General features: G+C 46.3%; 1 protein-coding gene across 1 annotated transcript; it reads left to right on the plus strand.

The window, feature by feature from the left end:
* Positions 1 to 4,424: 4,424 nt before the first annotated feature.
* On the plus strand, positions 4,425 to 16,808 carry UPRT (uracil phosphoribosyltransferase homolog). The gene is made up of 7 exons (XM_042825193.1): positions 4,425 to 4,714; positions 7,086 to 7,128; positions 12,309 to 12,378; positions 14,098 to 14,160; positions 14,900 to 15,061; positions 15,755 to 15,853; positions 16,357 to 16,808. Exons 1-7 carry the CDS (start codon positions 4,425 to 4,427, stop codon positions 16,461 to 16,463), a joined length of 834 nt encoding a protein of 277 aa, XP_042681127.1. The 3' UTR covers positions 16,464 to 16,808.
* Positions 16,809 to 17,262: the final 454 nt, after the last annotated feature.

Below are 17,262 nucleotides of genomic sequence, written 5' to 3' on the forward strand. Positions count from 1 at the left end.
CAGCACACCCCATGCTGGAGACTTTCCAGGTCATAAAGGCTTGTTTGGCAAAGGCTGGGGGGAACTCCAGCATTTCAGAGAAAAGGCATCCAGTTGACATGCTGGCAAGAACTGCCTTTCAGGAATGTCCACTGGGAACGAATGGCATTCAAAATAACTGATTACAAATGCTGGTGCTTTACTTCCTCTTATATGTACCTAATAGCTCACAAAAGATGTTAACTCTCTGTGCACTGGAATGAAATCAGACCTAACTCGCAGAGGGTAACCCTCCCCTTGCAGAACTGCTGTCCTGTAGATGGTTGTTAAGGTAAGAAGTTCCTGCAACCACAGACCCACCTGTGGGCAACAGAAGGGTTCCTCATATATGGTTCAAGGAAACAGTATCTGCAAGTTCCTTACACAGTGTTATAGTGAGAGTCAAGCTGATGGCATGCACTGCGCCGGGGCTGAGAACTGGGCTTGTCCAAGCGTGGGGAAGGAAAGGCTGAGGGATTATGCAATTGCTGTCTTCAATTACTTTAAACACACCTATAGAAAAGGTGCCAGATTCTTCCTGCAAGTTCACTGAGAAAGGACAAGAGGCAACAACTGCAAGTCATAACAAGAGAAATTCCAACAAGATGTTGGGGGAGGGAGGAAATTACAGTAAGAATGGTTAAGTTCAGGAGTAAATCAATGAAATCTTAACTCCTGCAGATACTGAGTCTGTAAAACACTGCGATAGGATCACGTTTGTGTGGTGAGCAGAAGAAAGGATTAACTTCATTAGTTGTGCAATGCTAACAGCTGTAGCCTGCATACAGTTTGTCATTTCTTAAAAAAAAAAAAAAAAAAAAAGTGCTATTCCTCCTCTGAATCTCTACCAGGGAACGTATGGATACAAAATACTTTTATTATTCTTTACTTCATGCTGTCCCCTTGTGCAGTTACAAACAAACCAGGTGTATTAAATGGATCACAAACTCAAGATAGAAATGCCAAAAGTATACTGACTGTGTATAGCAATCACCAAGAAGAAAACAGGTACATTCAGGCTTCACTGTGCACCTTGTCTTAGTGTGCTGAGAACTGACTTTCAGACACCGAGGGCAATACTGGAGAAAATGTTTAGAAGCACTGTTTTTGCCCATAGCATAAATGAACTTGCCTTCTTAAGGGACTAAATCTCTGCGGTATCTTTCTTCCCTTGCATTTCACATATTGTCTTGTCCTCGGGGGACCAGAAGCATTAACTTTAAATATGAAGCAGACAGTGAAAGTCTGATATACTGACATTAATTACTGGCCATGCAGTGTCACCTAACTAACAGCTTGAATTTTAGAAGTTTCGGTGCCTGGTTAAAAATAAGCACTCAGAGAACAGTAACTAGGATACAGCACAATTTACATGTGTTTGAAATTTGAGTCTTGACAGTTAACTAACCTAAAGTCAAAGAAAAAAAAAACACCAAATCTGACCTGACTGCATGAATGTCAAGAAGATGGAATTTAATATATCATCTTATTAATCCTGTAAAACAGTCCTTTTATAAATAATTCTATGCCTAGTGCACAATCCCTAGAATATGGGTAGACCTTGTTTCTATTTCAATGTCTAGACACACATACTGATTAAGTTAGGCTTCCAATTAAATAACCTCTGACTTCCATTAACACATGCCCTGATCCTTCATTGTACCACTCCAGCCAAGCAGTCACCTGTCTTACCTCTGAAATTCATCAGGCAGGGCTGGCACAGCACGATCTTAGAAAATGTCTTCTCAGGTGGCAGCATGCAGGCACTTGAGATTTTGGCCTAGAAGATGCAGCATCAAATTGGCAAGCATCAAAATCAATGCTGAGAGTACTTGCCTGAAGGAAAAACCATACACGTGAACTTTCTTGTGTATTTCATCCCTTGTATGACACTTCTGTTGATGTCAGTAACAAACTCAGTGAAAATGCAACTGGTCTTTAATTATTACAGGTGCTGTATTTCACATGCATCGTGGTAGCAACTCAAGGTCCTTTCCACAAGGATGAAACTCCAAATAATAAACTATCCTTAGGTTCTGTCTCAACAGGTTTATTCATATTAACTTAGATATAATACTGGCACAGTGAAAAGGACTAATGTCTGTGGGTTAGAAATTTATCACACAGAATGGCCCGGGTTGGAAGGGACCTCAAGGTCACGAATCTCCAACCTCCCCCTGCCACAGGCAGGGCCACCAACCTCCCCATTTAATACCAGCCCAGGCTGCCCAGGGCCCCATCCAACCTGGCCTTGAACACCTCCAGGGATGGGGCATCCACAACCTCTCTGGGCAGCTGTTCCAGCACCTCACCACTCTCATAGTAAAGACTTGAATTTAGTTAGCTGGAAGACTGCCACAATGCCATGATGTGACATGAGGGCAAAACCTGCTGCCCTCTCAGTTTTATGGCACTAGAATGAGCTCCACCTGTGCTGGTGTCAGAGACTTTGCAGTTATGATACTAAGTTTTCAGACTAGTGTCCCATCCTTCCAAGCAGCTTTTACTTGTATCCTCATTCCATGACTTGTCTACTTCATAGATCGCAGTTTCCCAACAGAGATACTGCTTAGTTAAGTAATAAAGCATTAAATTGTTATAGATAACCCCCAAACATACTGCAAAATGCTTCTTACTCTCTGGCCTACCTTTTGTTTAGGGCCTCTGTGTTTTGCTAGGTTGGATGGCCTGCTACTTGAGACTTTGGCAGCAAGTTATCTCAGCTTAACGGTAAATGGAGTCAAACCAGAGCACAGGAGATACTGCCCTTCTTTTGGCTTTGCCTCTCAAAAAGCTGCTGCTGGTTGCTGCTAGATACATCCGTCCCTCATTCTGCCCTGTAAAACAGAACTAAAAATTACATATATTTCCCACACACGTTTATATATATATCAAATGACAAAAGAGGATGAATCGTTTCTGAAGCCTTGCACAGGGGAAAAAAAAAACTAGAAAATGGTTCATTTAAATCTAACAACTGGTCATTCATATTCAGGCGAAATCCATAGTTGCATGTCCAGCCTTCCCTAAATCATCTCTTTTCATCTCCCAGTTCCTACTGCAGGTTCCAGTTTCCCAGCACTCAGGTCGTCTTTCAGTCTGTTCGCTCTCCAGTGCTGCTCTTCTTTAACAAATGTAAGGGTCCCTGAGTCAGCTCCAAGTCAACCCAACAGAGACTAATACTCCAATCCCCACCACTGAAAGTTCTGTCTGCTATCTAGGTTCCATTTTCATAGTGACCTTTGCCAATACTCACAGCAACGTATCTATAGGTACACTAAGTGAACGAACACGGACGTTTGTTGGAGCAGATGGCTTCGCAGGCTGTTGCAATCCTTCCACCTTCTTATCAGCTTTGTCTTCTGTTCTCTCTGAGCTACATTTTCAAGTCAGCTGCAATCCCACAGTAAGTTCTCGTTAAGTGTTGTTGTTTCAGCTCTGCAGAGTTCCTGCAGGTTTGGTTATCTGTTAACTAGACTGACAAGTTAATTAAGATGTGCCAAAACTTTGATTTTTATTTTTATTTATTTATTTTTTTTAAATCCCCTTCTCCTAACGGACACCTGCCTACAAAATTACTGATATCCATCCCTCAATTGCTGCAGGATCAGTGCTCGAGTCAAACAAGAGGTGTGTGTTTGTGCCTCCTCCGGGCTCTGCCACATCTCCACCAGCAGCAGCCCCTGCCTGGAGCTCACACGAGCACACCACTCCCCCCACTAAGAAGGGCATCACTGAGCCCAAGCTGTTTCCATTCTGCCACACGACTTCTGCACCAGCTTAGCGCAGAATTTCTCATAGCTTTCCCGCTCACCCGAAAGGTTCCCGACGCAGGGACAATAGCAAGTACGGGTGAAGAAAGCACGGGACACAGCGCAATCAGCGCTTCATATTTAGAACCCGGCAAGGCCCGTGCGAACACACGGAGCAGCAGAGGCTCACTTAGGCTTTGCTCAGCGCACCCGCACGGAACCAGCGAGCGGTTCGTTCCCCCGCTGCAGCCCGCACGCCCGCGGTCAGCCGGGAGCTGAGGGCAGGGCTCTGCCGAGGGCAGGGCTGAGCCGCGGCCCGAGCCGCCCCAGGGCAACGCTTTAAGTAGAGCCGCAAAGGGCCCGAGCACACGCTAAGAAACGTTCCTCCAGGAACCGCAACCCACGCGGCCCTCGTCCCACAGCGCGGCATTACGGAACCGCCCGCCACGGCCACCGCCACACCGCCGCCCCCAGCAGCCGCGCGGACAGCTCGGCAGCGCCCCGCGCCACCATGAGCGACGGCGGCGGCAGCCAACGGGAGGAGGCGGTGGGCGGGCCGTTCCCCCGTCCCCGCCCCTCGGCGGCGGCGCAGCGGGGCCGGCGCGGCGCGGCGCGTGGCGGCCACGGTCGGCGCGGGGGAGGGGGCCCCGGCGCATGGAGGCGATGCCGTGCCACAACCAGCGGCTCGGCGCGGCCGGCGGCCCGCGGCCCCAGGACGAACAGGCGGCGCCGGCGGGCGGCTGCTCCCGGCTGATCCGTTTCGCCGAGCCCTCCGAGGGCAGCGGCAGCGGCAGCCCCAGCCCGGACAGCAGCAGCGCCAGCAACGGGGCGGCGGCGGTCCCCAGCCCCGCGGCGGAGGAGTGCGCGTCGCCGCTCGGAGCGCAGCTGAAGCTGCTGCCCATGAACGATCAGATCCGGGAGCTGCAGACCATCATCAGGGACAAGTGAGCGGCCCCGCGGGGCTGGGACGGAGACGGGGATGGAGACGGGGGTGGGGTCGTACCCGCGCTCCCCCCGGGCGGCCCCGTCCGGCGGAGCCGTTCGGAGGGCCGCGTGCTCCCGGCGGGGCTCCCACGGCGCTGCGCAGCGCCTCCCGCGCGGCCATTGCGGTGACGTGCCGCGGGGCGGGGGCGGCCGTTCCCCGACGCCGTGCGGCGGCGCCGCGTTCCCGGCAGCTCCGGGCGGGGTCGTCGGCCGCGCGCCCCGCGTCGCATCCTTGCTCCCGGCGCTCTCCCACCGTTCCGGCAGCTCCCGCAGGATGCTCGCCGCTCCGGCCGCTCGGGGAGCGCCGCCCTTTCACTGACGGCCGGCCCGCTCCGCCCCCGGCCGTGAGCCCCCCGTTCCAAACCAGAAGCGCAAAAATGAATGCAAAATGGTGCCCCTGTGCCGAATGTGCAAAGTGAGGTGCTCAGGACATGGTGATTCAGTGCACCGTGCTCGGCTGCCCTGGCAGTGGGAGTGTACCTCCCTTGGTCACGTCTGTATCTGCTCGGCACATGGAAGGTGATACTATAGTGTATTAAATTTAGCGTGCAACGTAAGACAAACATACATAGCGGGCATCTATTAAAAGCACGATTTGCCTGCTGTGATGCGAGTACCACCACTGGACCCAGAGGTGAGCAGCGTGGGTTGGTAGCGTTCAGGTTCAGAATGAGCCCTTGTGCCCTGCATCCTGCTGCCTGCTGATGTCAGCAAAGCTCACACCGCACGGCCGTGCTTCTGCCCCTCATTTTTTCTGGCCACCAGAAATTAACACCTTTATGATATGAGGTTTGAAATCTGGTGACAGCTTTCCAGCTGCAGCTGCACAAAGGCTCTGTCGTTTTCATAATTATTTGGGTCTCATTTTTGTGCACGCCTCTGCAGTTCTCTGTTGTCTTTCGTCCCTTCAAAGCCGGGCACAGCTGGCTAAGGTGGCTCTGTGAACCGGCTGTGAGAGCATCCAAGTCTCTGTGCAAGGTCAGGGTAACTAAAGCCTGGTATCTTGTATTCATTCATAGCGTTCACTCTGAAAGTGCATCACAAACAAAGGTGTGACACAGGTGTTTCCACCCTTAAATGGAATTTAGGTAAATTTTCTGAAATGCCACAGTCCAGTCTGGAGAAAACTCAAGATACACCACCTGCACTCCTTGCTACTTGCTGTTAGTTTTCTGGATTTGCGCTCACTACTGTTGGGAATATGAATCCCTTTCAAAATCCTAACAGAAGCATTTTATATGATGGGTAGGCTTGTCTTGTTTGGTGGGTTTTGTTTGAGTACTGGTTCCGATTAAGTCAAAGAAGGAGAAAATTAGACAGAGCCTGTCATTCCTGGAAAGAACGAGAAGAGTAACAAGCAGCATTTGAAATAATGAATAACATGTAGTGCACAAGGAGAAAGATGAGGCTGCCAGTCTGCTTCAGACTGTCTTCTAGCATGGCTAGCTGTGTGTGCACAGGGACTGGGCATGCAGACGTCTTGGCTTTCACTCACGTGAACATAAGATGTTGCAGAACCTTGGGGCTTGAGTGCACAACTCTCTGTACAGTGTGTCAGGGTATCATAGTTTGACAGTGAGAAGGGTGTAACTGCTGTGCATGTGATGTAAATTTGGAGGATTTTTGTAAGGCCAATAGACTGTAAACATCGGCTCCTTGACCACAACGTCTTGACATGGGAAGTAAGGTGTTAAAACCTGGTCTTACTTCTCTCTAGCTTTCAACGTGGCATATTTGCACAGTGTACGGCAGGAAGAGGTGAGCCCATTCTTCCTGTCTTCTGAATGGGCCAGAAGCCAAGCAGGCACGTTGGCAAGAAGTTTCATCCAAGCTGTAGGCCAGCAGAGAGGTGTTTTTGTGGTGGTATTTGTGCATCCCTGCTCATTTAGTCTCAAGTTCACTGGTCTAATCTTATGTTTTCGTTTTCCCATGGTTTGAGTGATGTAAGAGCAAGCGAAGCAAAGATCTCCTGCTTAAAGACGCGGAACATTTATCAGGCTGCTGAGACCTGAGCTTCTGAGGTGCTGGAGCTGAGCTGGAACAACCACCAGAATATCAGCCTTATGTTTTCATGCTTTAATTGCTGCTTACACAGTGCAGCAGCATTGCCAGCAGAAAGAGGCCAGGCCCTCGGTAGTTTCCAGCCCCTCAGCCTCCTCCACCCACCACAAAACCCATGAAGCAGGATCTCTGCAGGATGAAGTTGGAATCCAGCAGGAAACTTTTCTATAAACTGTCCCTGGAATATATTGTCCTTGAAGAACTGCCATAATTAAGTAATATCCTTAAAATTATTCCCCGATTTAAAACAGAAATTGTTCCCTTTTTCAGGACAGCCAGTAGAGGAGACTTCGTGTTTTCTGCTGATCGTCTGGTAGGTGAAGCATTTCTTCTTCTTGGTGTTGTGCTTTGTAACTGATAAAATGGATCTTTCAGGCAAGAATAATGGTGTGAGAGGAACTTCTCCAAACTGGAAACTGCGATTGGGCTGCAACTTTCTAAAGGACTTCTGTTCCTTGTTACAGACTCGTCTCAGAGGGTTCCAGAAACTGTTGATACCAAGTACAACTGCCTTAGGACAGCAAGAAGTAGCAATAAGAGAAGACTGTTTAAAAAGAGATGCGCAGAGGCTAAAGATAGCTCGGTGTTAGTGTGAAAAAGCACTTCTGATCTTGTGAACAGATCTGTACCATTTCCTGCAGTCTAGATATTAGCAACTGACTGCATGCAGAAGTGCCTCCTGGCATGTATGTGTGAGATGAGCCGCCCTGTGTGCACCCACACTGGGCATCTGCCTTTAACCATGGGGTAGATACTGGCAGAGAGAAAGCAGTTTGAAGGTTGTGTGTATTGTAGGAAGTCAGAACAAAGATTGTTGGGAATGCAACATTTATCTCTTGTAAATTAGGTGCTTACAACACCCACTCCCACACCTATACTGGTATTCGTGAGGGTTTCCTGTTTGCAGATGCACACTCGTTAATGAGAAAAGCCTTTCTTTCCTCCTCTAACAAAGATCAGTTCAGGGAGCATTCCAACACCAAACCAGACAGGTTTAGCCAATCTTAATCCATGCCTGATCTAGGCTTGCTCAGGGCTTCCCTGTGCCCACAGCTGAAGGCTGTGACCGCAGCACGTTTTATCGCTGCAGCTTTTCTAGCTTTCCCCTCTACTTTTCCCTTCTTGAGGATGTTTCTGACATTCCCATTCTCCAGGAACAGTAAAGGTCCAAGCCAACAAAACTCATCCCTGTAACTGCTGGATCAAGTCACCAACTGGAGCATCCTTCTTTGCCAATAGTGCTTCATAAGGAACAGGCAGAAAGTCACAGTCCCAGCTTTGTTCTGTGCCAGCAGTTCTCAGCAGACACTGTTTAAATAGACATAATGTCCTTTGTGCTGTCGAACAAGTTGGAACAGCACAGGAAACATCCACAGCTTGTGAAAGTCTGAGCTCAAGTGTGGGTCATCCTTCCTGTTTTTTTTTGTTTTGTTTTGTTTTGTTTATTTTGTGGCTTTAACTTCTTCATTTGCTCAAATGTGTGAATAAGATGAAGAAAGCCAACAAAGGCCAACATCAGCAATGCCACACGTTTAAAGGGTACAGATCTCCAGTCCGGGTGCCAGGCCCCTTCCCATTCAGTACTGCTGTCAGTAGGGGTTTCTGGCTAATGTTCTCATTTTGCCTCACACTGGGTTCCCACCACATAAGAACAGCCCTTCCTGTCAACTTTAACGTTGGTGCAGAAGGAAAATGAGAATAAAATTAAGCTTGCTACTAGCTGGCAGTTGCTAGTGGGAAGTATTTTGTAAGGTGACGTTAGGAAGAGGGCTTAAGGAGCAATTTTAAAGGTGATGGGTTGATAGTGGTAGAATTTTTTTCTTTTGCCAGTTTCTTACACAAGGGGATGGCATGTAAGAAATATTCAAAGATACTTGGAGTACAGGTTAGCAAATGGCTTCTGAAACTGACTGCCAGTGTTGAGGTCCTGCAGCTGCAAGGGAGAGGTTAAAGTCTTGAGGAAGACAACCCATCTTGTGTCTGTGAGGGAGAAGCAGGTGAGGGAAGGAAGCCTCTAGCGCAGGAAATGATCAGTCATTGTAACCTGTGGTAAGAGATAGCTGAGTAGAGTGCCCTGAAGGTGCTGCATGATTGTGCTGAGCCCTCAGACCCGTGCTGCCCCGCAGCCACACATTGCTCAAGCGTTTTGTTGATGACACCCATGCAGGATTTCTGTAGAGCTAGTGAGATTCTCACTAAGCCTGAAGCATTTTTAGTGAGACACCTAAGAATTTTTTTATGAGGTCTTGGTGGGAGGTACCCGATAAACTGGGTCCAGACAGATGAGTGAGTGCTGCATACAGCTGAGCGGGAGCTATAGCAATGTGCTGTGGACTAAAAGAGCCAGTAACAGGATGAGGAGACGTCTCCCAGAGACAGGATGTCCTATGTCCAGTTTTTGGCAACGACCGAGCAAAACTGACTTGACATTCAGGGAGGTATTTGTCACCTGCGCTGCCCTGCAGCCCCCAGCTCACAGCACTGCAGTGCTTTTCTGCAGAGGGCAGCATGCAGATTGTTTGGTTTTGGGGCCTGGGAGAGGAGTTGGTTGCTTCCAGCAGCAATGTGTGGTGCCGAATGGGTCACCTCACCTTCCTGCCCACCTCTCTCCCCATAGCAAGGGTGTGTGATGCACACGTTGAAAATGGTTTGAAATCCTGAGGTGAGAAGAGGTGTATAAACATGGAATGATACCGACAGTCCTGCTGTTCTGCCTTCCTTCAGCTTCCGAGAAAAACTGCAGCATAAGGGGTAGAGGATTCTCCCAGAAATCACTCTTATCTAAGAAATCAGTGCAGTTATCACCTACAATGCAGTTAGAATACTGTCTTCCCACCAATTAGGAGAAGGTTATGTTGGCTACTCCAGTATTTAGTTCAGTTGGAAGGGACCTTCAAAGGTTGTCACCCAGTCCAACTGAAGCTTTAAAAATGATTTTTTTTTAGTTGATTTAAATTCTAATTTATTGGAATTCCACTGCTTTGCTTTTCTCAAAACTGCAGGCAGGCATAAGAACTGTGAGGCCTAACTGCTCTGGGTTACAGGTATCTTTTGGGGTGCCTCTTCCAAGGTTTGTCTGCTCAGAGCCTCACCATCCCTACCTGCACTGGGCCTGGTTGCCTTATGTAGCAACTGCACCTCTTCTAAATGCCAGTATGATCAACCTGCTTTCTCTGGTTGCCTAAATCCAAATTCCTCTGCTCATGGACCCTGAAGGACTGGTCAAACTTGATTTCTTCAGTGGTATTTAAGTGTGGTAAGGTGACTTTATTCATGTGCTTAATTGGCCAAGAAAGGGCAGGTTCACAAACATTTTAACATCCTCAAGGTGTTTGTGTGGCAGTTAGCTGAAACTCCTGTCTGTTATAAGCTCTGGCTTTTGCTAGCAGTTTTAACAGGTCTGCTAATGAAGACTGAAAGCAAACAGTATTTTCCTTGCTTACTGCAGAGGCAGTCTTAAGTATGTAATTGTAATGAAATGAGCACATTGATTATATAGTTTTGTGTATCAGCATTAAATGCATAAACAGAATTTTGTAAGCCTTGACACTTTAGTGACAATTGAACACTTGTTTTAGTTCCCCCACTCCCTCCAAAATAAACCTTTCTTTTTTCCTTGTTGTTGCTAACTTTTACTCATGGTTTTAATATCTGGTCAAACTCCTCCACACTGGGACCAAAGCTTCACCTCTCCCTGCTCTTGTGGGGCTGTAGCAATACTTGCTCAGCTTCTGCTTCTGAGCAATGGCAGCCACATGGGGGGAGCAGAGCTGCTGGACATTTCATTACAGGGAGAAGGGTTGGAGATTGTTGTAGCTCGGTGTGAGGGCAGCAGAAAGTGTAGCACAAACATAAAGTTTTATCAGCACCAACAAGTTAGCAAAAGAGTCCTCCCAGCCTCTTCATAAAACATTGATACATGTAGTAAAAACAAGGAGATTTGTAATCTGACTGTAGAGCTACACTACTTCATCTGCCAAAAGTTTGCAGTAATGCGGACTGATGCCAGCCCTGTCAACAACAAAGCAGTATGGGAAAAAAGTTTCTTCCAAACCTGACTCGGGAAATGTACCAGAAACCTGAAATTAAATGAAGGATGTCTTGGTTTATGCAAGATGTCTGTCAGTAGTAGAACACTGGTGCCTTCCATTTGTGAATTACAGTGTCCAGAACTGACTGAAGCAACAAGTCTGCTTTCAGACAGGAGTATGATGGGAAGCTGCCTTCCCTTCACGGAAAAAAGTGGACCGACACTGCAGAAGGGCTCGCTTCCTATGTGCAGTTTGCATCAGTGAAAGCAGTGGTTGAGTTACCTGGCTAAACTTGTGAACTGCTCTTCTGCTCCTCGTAGATGTGAATTGAACCCCTTCACTGGCTCTGCCTACCGCCTCTGAACACGGCTGTCACAAACTCACCCCTGAAAAAAGAAAGCTGCCATACTAAAATTGCTAAAAACACCTTCAAAGCTGGATTTTAGTTTAAGGAACCTTCTCTAATTCCTCCTGTTGTATGTGTGTGTGCTAAGAACTGGGTCGGGATGGAAGAACAGAGGAATCCTTCTGGTCTGGGCTGTTTCAGGAGCGCTGTCTGAAGCGAGCGGTGTACTCGTTCAGTCCCAGGAGCAGTCACCTCATTTCTGCCATTACACAGTGACTTTTGCTTTAATAGATTTCTCTGGCATGGCAGCAGCTCTCTTTGAGCAGTTCTGGCTTATGAATCTTTGGCTCACTAGCAGAGAGAATTTTCTACATCTGTAATACCCAGAGCATCTTTCATGGGCTGTCATTCTGGGCCCAGATGAGCACGTTTCAGTGCCTCTGCCTGAATACAGCTGCAAGTTCTCTGGCCTCTGGAGGGATGTGTGACTTACTTACAAACTCTGTTTCCAGCAGAGCTGTCTCTGCTGCACCTGGGCCATCCATAAAGCATGGAAGCACAGCTGCTTGGCAGTGCACTCGCAACCACAGGTGCCAGAAGGAAAGGGTGGTAAAGAGACTTGTTTTTGGGCTCTTGGTGGTGTATTTACATTGCTACAGTTCCCTTGGCTGTCCTGGGCAGCCCCACTGCAGTTTCTGCACAGAAATGTGGATGTAGTTTGGAGCATAGCTGATGGGGAACTTAAGGGGGAATTTTCCTTTTTTTTGCAGTAGTATTTTCTATGAGCAAAGTGGAAGTTCACATTGGTGGTTCATCAGCAGTGGTGGAAGATTGGTCCCTCATGCCTTTATCTGCCAGGTAGAAAACAAGTCAGTTTTATCACGTCATTACTGATGAATGCTCCTCCTGCCAGTTTTGCTTCTCAGTGCTTTCATTTGATTTGTGCACATACACACACATTGCTCCAAAAACGTCCTTTAAATCAGTCCCTATCTATTAGTAAAAGAGGATTTTTTTGGCTGTGAGGTGTTCATCGAGTTCTTGCGAAAACAGCTAGCATTTCTTATCTTCATAGATAACAGATCCCTTCAAGCTGTTTTTTTTCTGGTTCTACAGATCAGACTCGTGGTTGAAGAGGGACTGAATCAATTGCCATACACAGAATGCACAGTGACCACTCCAACAGGTATGTGGGAAATTACTCCTCTGCCCAGCAGGACTGGAGGTGGAAGCTTAATCAATGTAACAAAGCACAGAACTATTACAGAAGGCTTGAACAATTTAACATTCAGTTAGAGTACAGAGTTAAGGCCCCTTCAAGGTATTAAAAAAAGCTAGAAAATGCGTAACAACACAGCTGAACAGAACACAGCCGTATAATTATCTTACTAAGGCTTTAAATTGGTATTGCAAACCTGCAATGAAAATTTCCCGTTGTATATGCACTATCACTTTACTTGCCCACATTGTAATGCTGAATTAAAACTGCTGACGTTTCACAAAGTACTCTACACAAGTGATTTTACCTTGTCAGCCTAAATCTGCCCTGTTGCAACAGGGAGCCAGCTGGGAGTGATGGTAAGCAGGAAATAAAAAGTGGCCGTGTTCACGTAAGAGGAAACTCATTGCAGTACTTTTGGTTTGCTCCTATTAACTGTAAAGATGCAGAAGAGGTTGCAGATACTCAGGTAGCAGAGCTGCTGCTTACTGCGTATCAACCACTCCAATATATGCTCTGAGCCTGTGGTACTGCTGTAAGAGCGGTACTGCACCAGGTGAGTCCTCCTCTCCCTGAGGGTTTCACTGGTATTTATTCAGGCTGAGAGCAGCTCTGTATATTGGTGCGCTCTTCCCCTCTATCCTTCACAATAAATCATCTGCACTGTTTATCCTACTTCTAGTTACAGAAAAGATGGGCTGAAAGCACTCCATTTGAAGCTGGCTAAAGTGTAGGAAAGCACTCAGAAAGGCAAAGTCACTTACCTTTGCTCATTTTAAAGTAGGTCAGCAGCTACTTCTCAAGCATTGGCTTCACATCTGTTCCAGGTCAGCTGGTGACAGGTAGTTCAATGCCCATGAGCTTATCTGCATTACACAGTCTGACTGGCAGTACCCCTGCAAGTAACACCATTCTGAAGCTCAGTGGTTCTTCAGGGGGCTGCTTGCCTGGCTGTGGGCAGCGAGCGGCTTGGACCTTGCTGTCTGGCCACAAGTCACGCCAGTGAAGAAGCTGTGTTCTGCCATCATTCCTGGCCACACCATCGAGTCTTACCCTCTGACACCATGTCAGCTCTCTGTCAGTGTGGTAGCCCTTCTGCTCAATAGCTGTACCTGGTGAGGAAGCTGAGAGGGCCTCAGATGTGCCAACTCCATGAGGAACAGTGCCTTGGAAATCCAAACACTTATGTATGAATTCTTGCTCACCTATAGTGAACTCTTTTCCTCCAAGCATTTGTAAGTTGCTGTCAGCATAGCAATTACTATTCTTTAAAGCTCAAAAACAGAACATCCCTCAAGTCCATTAATTAAATACTCTTGCATCTCCTTTAAAGGAGCCTTTGGACTTTTCAGGCAGGCATGGGAACACGCAGAGTCCATATGTAACATTGCCACATTCTTCACAGCAATGCCACTTCTGAAGCAATTTACAAGTAAAGAAAGCACAAATTTTTTAGTAGTTTTTGGTCCTGTTCCCATTGTTGGAGGACTGCAGGGTGTGGTGTGCAGATTGGCTCATGCCAGTTGTTGAGATACATGGAGCTCAGCACTGTCCCCTTGGTATGTGGGGGCATCTCCCTTCCATTCACACCAGGGTCACTTAAAATAGCGTGCCCTGAAAGGGCACCAGGAAGGGACAGAAGGGAGCAATCATTGCCACTGACATTTGGTTTCTTTCCTCTCCTAGGATACAAGTATGAAGGAGTGAAATTTGAAAAGGGAAACTGTGGAGTCAGCATAATGAGAAGTGGTAGGCAGATTTTGGTTGTTGAATGAGTACGAGTTATACATCTCTAAAACCTGTAACCAACTTCTTTTTGAAAAAGTGCAACCACACTTCTCTGCAAACAGTTTCAGCTAAACCTGCTAGTTACCATTCTTTCTTAGGTGTTCTTGATCACAGAATGTCAAGTAATGTTTCCTCAATATTTTATCAAATAACTGCAGCAGATTTCATCTTACCTCTTTTCTAACAACTCTCCTTCCTTGTTTGTTTCTGATTTTTTCCTCCTCAAAAATAGCTCTCCAGATGAGTTGTGCTCAGTGATGACAGGGACAGTATTATTGTGTTTGAAACTTTGGGAATCCCCACAGGTTCCCGTGCTGCTCTTCTGCACTGCAGTGTCTCTGGGCAAAGCTCAAAGGTGTTTTCCAAACCACGTGTAAATTATGACGCAGTTTGTTTTGATGTTTCCACCTTGAAAACCTGCTTAGCACTAGTACAGAGATGCACTAGTATGAACTCATGAGATGAGTTACTAGATGTACATGAGAACACTAACACCTGGGAACTAAGTAACAGTGAACAGACTTTTTCTGTCTAAACAGAGGAAAATAAAATAGCTTACAGTCTTTTAAAAACTTGGAACCAAGAAAAGCTCCTTTTGGGAACCCTCCATCGATACAGTATTGGGGCTGTGTTGCTTAACTGTAGCATCTTGTAGCTGTGCTCTTCCTTAGCACATAACAATTTTTCCTGCTGTTTTGAGGCGAAGCCATGGAACAAGGTTTACGGGACTGCTGTAGATCAATCCGCATCGGAAAGATCCTCATACAGAGCGACGAGGAAACTCAGAGAGCAAAAGTGTACTATGCTAAGTTTCCACCAGACATTTACAGGAGAAAAGTTCTTCTTATGTACCCAATACTAAGTAAGTATCCGCGTCATTTATGGCTGGGCTTGCCTGAGCAGCGACGGTTCTGTATTTTAAAGAAAGTTTCTGAATTTCAGGGGCTTTTATTGTAGTGTGGTTTGATTTAGGTGACAGAGCAGGGATTTGGTCAGCCTGCATTAACGTGACTGCAGAAATCAGTTGGGTACGGCTGAGTGGGAGAAAGGCTGATGCATTACAGTCTGATGGCAACATTTAGAAAACTCAATTTCTGTGAGAAAAGATTCCTTACAGTATTTTTGTTACACTATTAAAAGAGTTTTTTGATGAATACTCTAATTCTAAATTATTTTAAAATTAAATGCAATTAAAAATGTATCAGGACATCATCAGGATGAAGTAACTTTTCCAGTTTAAGATATAATTCTGTTCGTGCACACGGAGCTCTTAATTGCTATTTTAGATGAGCGTTCCTGCCTCAGGGCTCTAATAAAATCCACTGACTTCAGCATTTAAGACCCGGTACAGTCAGTTATTTTAATGTAGAGATGAAGTTCCTTTGTCAGGAGACCAAAGTCTTCTATAATTAGTGCTTGTGAGGTGATAGTCGGCCAGTGGGAAAGGACAGCATCTGCACTCAGCCACACACCAGCACTAATGCAGACAACTAACCTCAGCTGGCTTAGGGTGAGTGCTTCAAACAGGAGAAAATCTTCCTTTTTCTTCTTTTAGGTACTGGTAATACTGTAATTGAGGCTGTAAAAGTTCTTATAGAACATGGCGTACAACCAAGTGTCATTATCCTGCTAAGCCTATTCTCCACACCTCACGGTAAGTTGAGGGGCTGTGAGGGGCAGAAGAGGGAGAACAGGTACATTTAAGTGGGGATTCCTAAAGCCTGTGCATTCCTACAAGCACAGACTGCAGCACTGCCACCAGGTAATGCAAACCTTCCTGCTGCTCTAAAGCAGAGGAGCCCACGGATTGCATTGGGCTGGTCTGCCAGCTGTTTGTGTGAAGTAGGAACATGGATCTTGTGGGTCCTCTTAAAAATTGGCCACGGCAGAAATTGCTATCAAAAATCAACTGTGCTGTAACCACAGTGGTGATCAGATTGGAAGTTACATGTGTGGTAAAGAAGATTAAAATCAAATAAGAAAACCCAGGACAGTGCACAGCATTTTGCAATTGTAGGCAGTCAGCGAAGGCAGAAATGAGACGGAAGAACAGAGGCAGAGCCATCCACACAATTCTGCTTATCATGATTTAACAGGTGGGGCTGAAATACAGCTGTAGTGCCACGTTCATTACTGCCTTTCTCTTTCTCTCAAAAGGTGCCAAATCTATTATCCAGGAATTCCCAGAGATCACAATTTTAACTACAGAAGTTCATCCAGTTGCACCAACACACTTTGGACAGAAGTATTTTGGAACGGACTGACACACTTGGAACAAACTGATAATGACTGTATGATATTACATAAGAGGTTTTGGGGTATTTTTTTTTTCTACATTTTATTATTATTTCTAGCAGAGTTGGTTGAGGGCACGTTTAAAAATCTCTTTGGCCAAAGGGGGAAATACTTGACCTAGATTACTTCTTGTTGGTTACTGCTCCAACACAGAACCAAGTGCAGTAACAAACACCAAATCATGGCAAAGTCAAGCATCTTCATGTTGTACTTGCATAAACTGCTACACTCTCTGCTTTAATTTATTTATTCTTCTATAGCCTGTTTTGTGGCTGCTTGCAAGAGCAAAATAAAACAATTATGTGATGAAGGTGTACGCTTCGTTCTAGTGCTGATGTTTCCATCGCTCCAGGTTGGCCAGTACAGCCACTCTCATTACTTGAGAATGATGGGTGCACTTGGAACTGACTGTAATCTTTAGCAGCCGCGTTGCACTCCTGGCAGTTTTCATTTGGATGGTGGCCAAAACTAAAAGATAAACACTTCTGAATTTTGATCTCTGTGTATTACTTTCAAAAGTAGGACATCTGCAGCTGTTTTGATCAGTGGTACTGAAATAATAATCTTCCTGTTGCTGTGCGTGTGCCCTGTCTGCAAATGAGGTGGGAATTAAGAATGGGAGAAGCACTATTTACAGAAATTCTACAGTGCTGAAGTTTTTCTTCTTAAAACATCTGTGGTTCAGTCTGTCTCACCAACCCTTCTACAGAAATGTGAACTGGCAAAAAGTTGGGTTCAGTGAGCAGCAGGGCTCAAAGTCAAAAGAGA

The sequence above is a fragment of the Centrocercus urophasianus genome, unplaced genomic scaffold, assembly GCF_019232065.1.
Source record: "Centrocercus urophasianus isolate 14NV4802_14NV808 unplaced genomic scaffold, USGS_Curo_1.0 seq_24, whole genome shotgun sequence".
Classification (NCBI taxonomy): domain Eukaryota; kingdom Metazoa; phylum Chordata; class Aves; order Galliformes; family Phasianidae; genus Centrocercus; species Centrocercus urophasianus.

Excerpts from the sequence above, each read along its gene's own strand:
- UPRT (XM_042825193.1), top strand. The coding sequence starts at position 4,425 with ATGGAGGCGATGCCGTGCCACAACCAGCGGCTCGGCGCGGCCGGCGGC. Across the intron at positions 4,715-7,085 it reads CAGACCATCATCAGGGACAA|GACAGCCAGTAGAGGAGACT; the intron begins GTGAGCGGCCCC and ends TCCCTTTTTCAG. Across the intron at positions 12,379-14,097 it reads CACAGTGACCACTCCAACAG|GATACAAGTATGAAGGAGTG; the intron begins GTATGTGGGAAA and ends TTCCTCTCCTAG.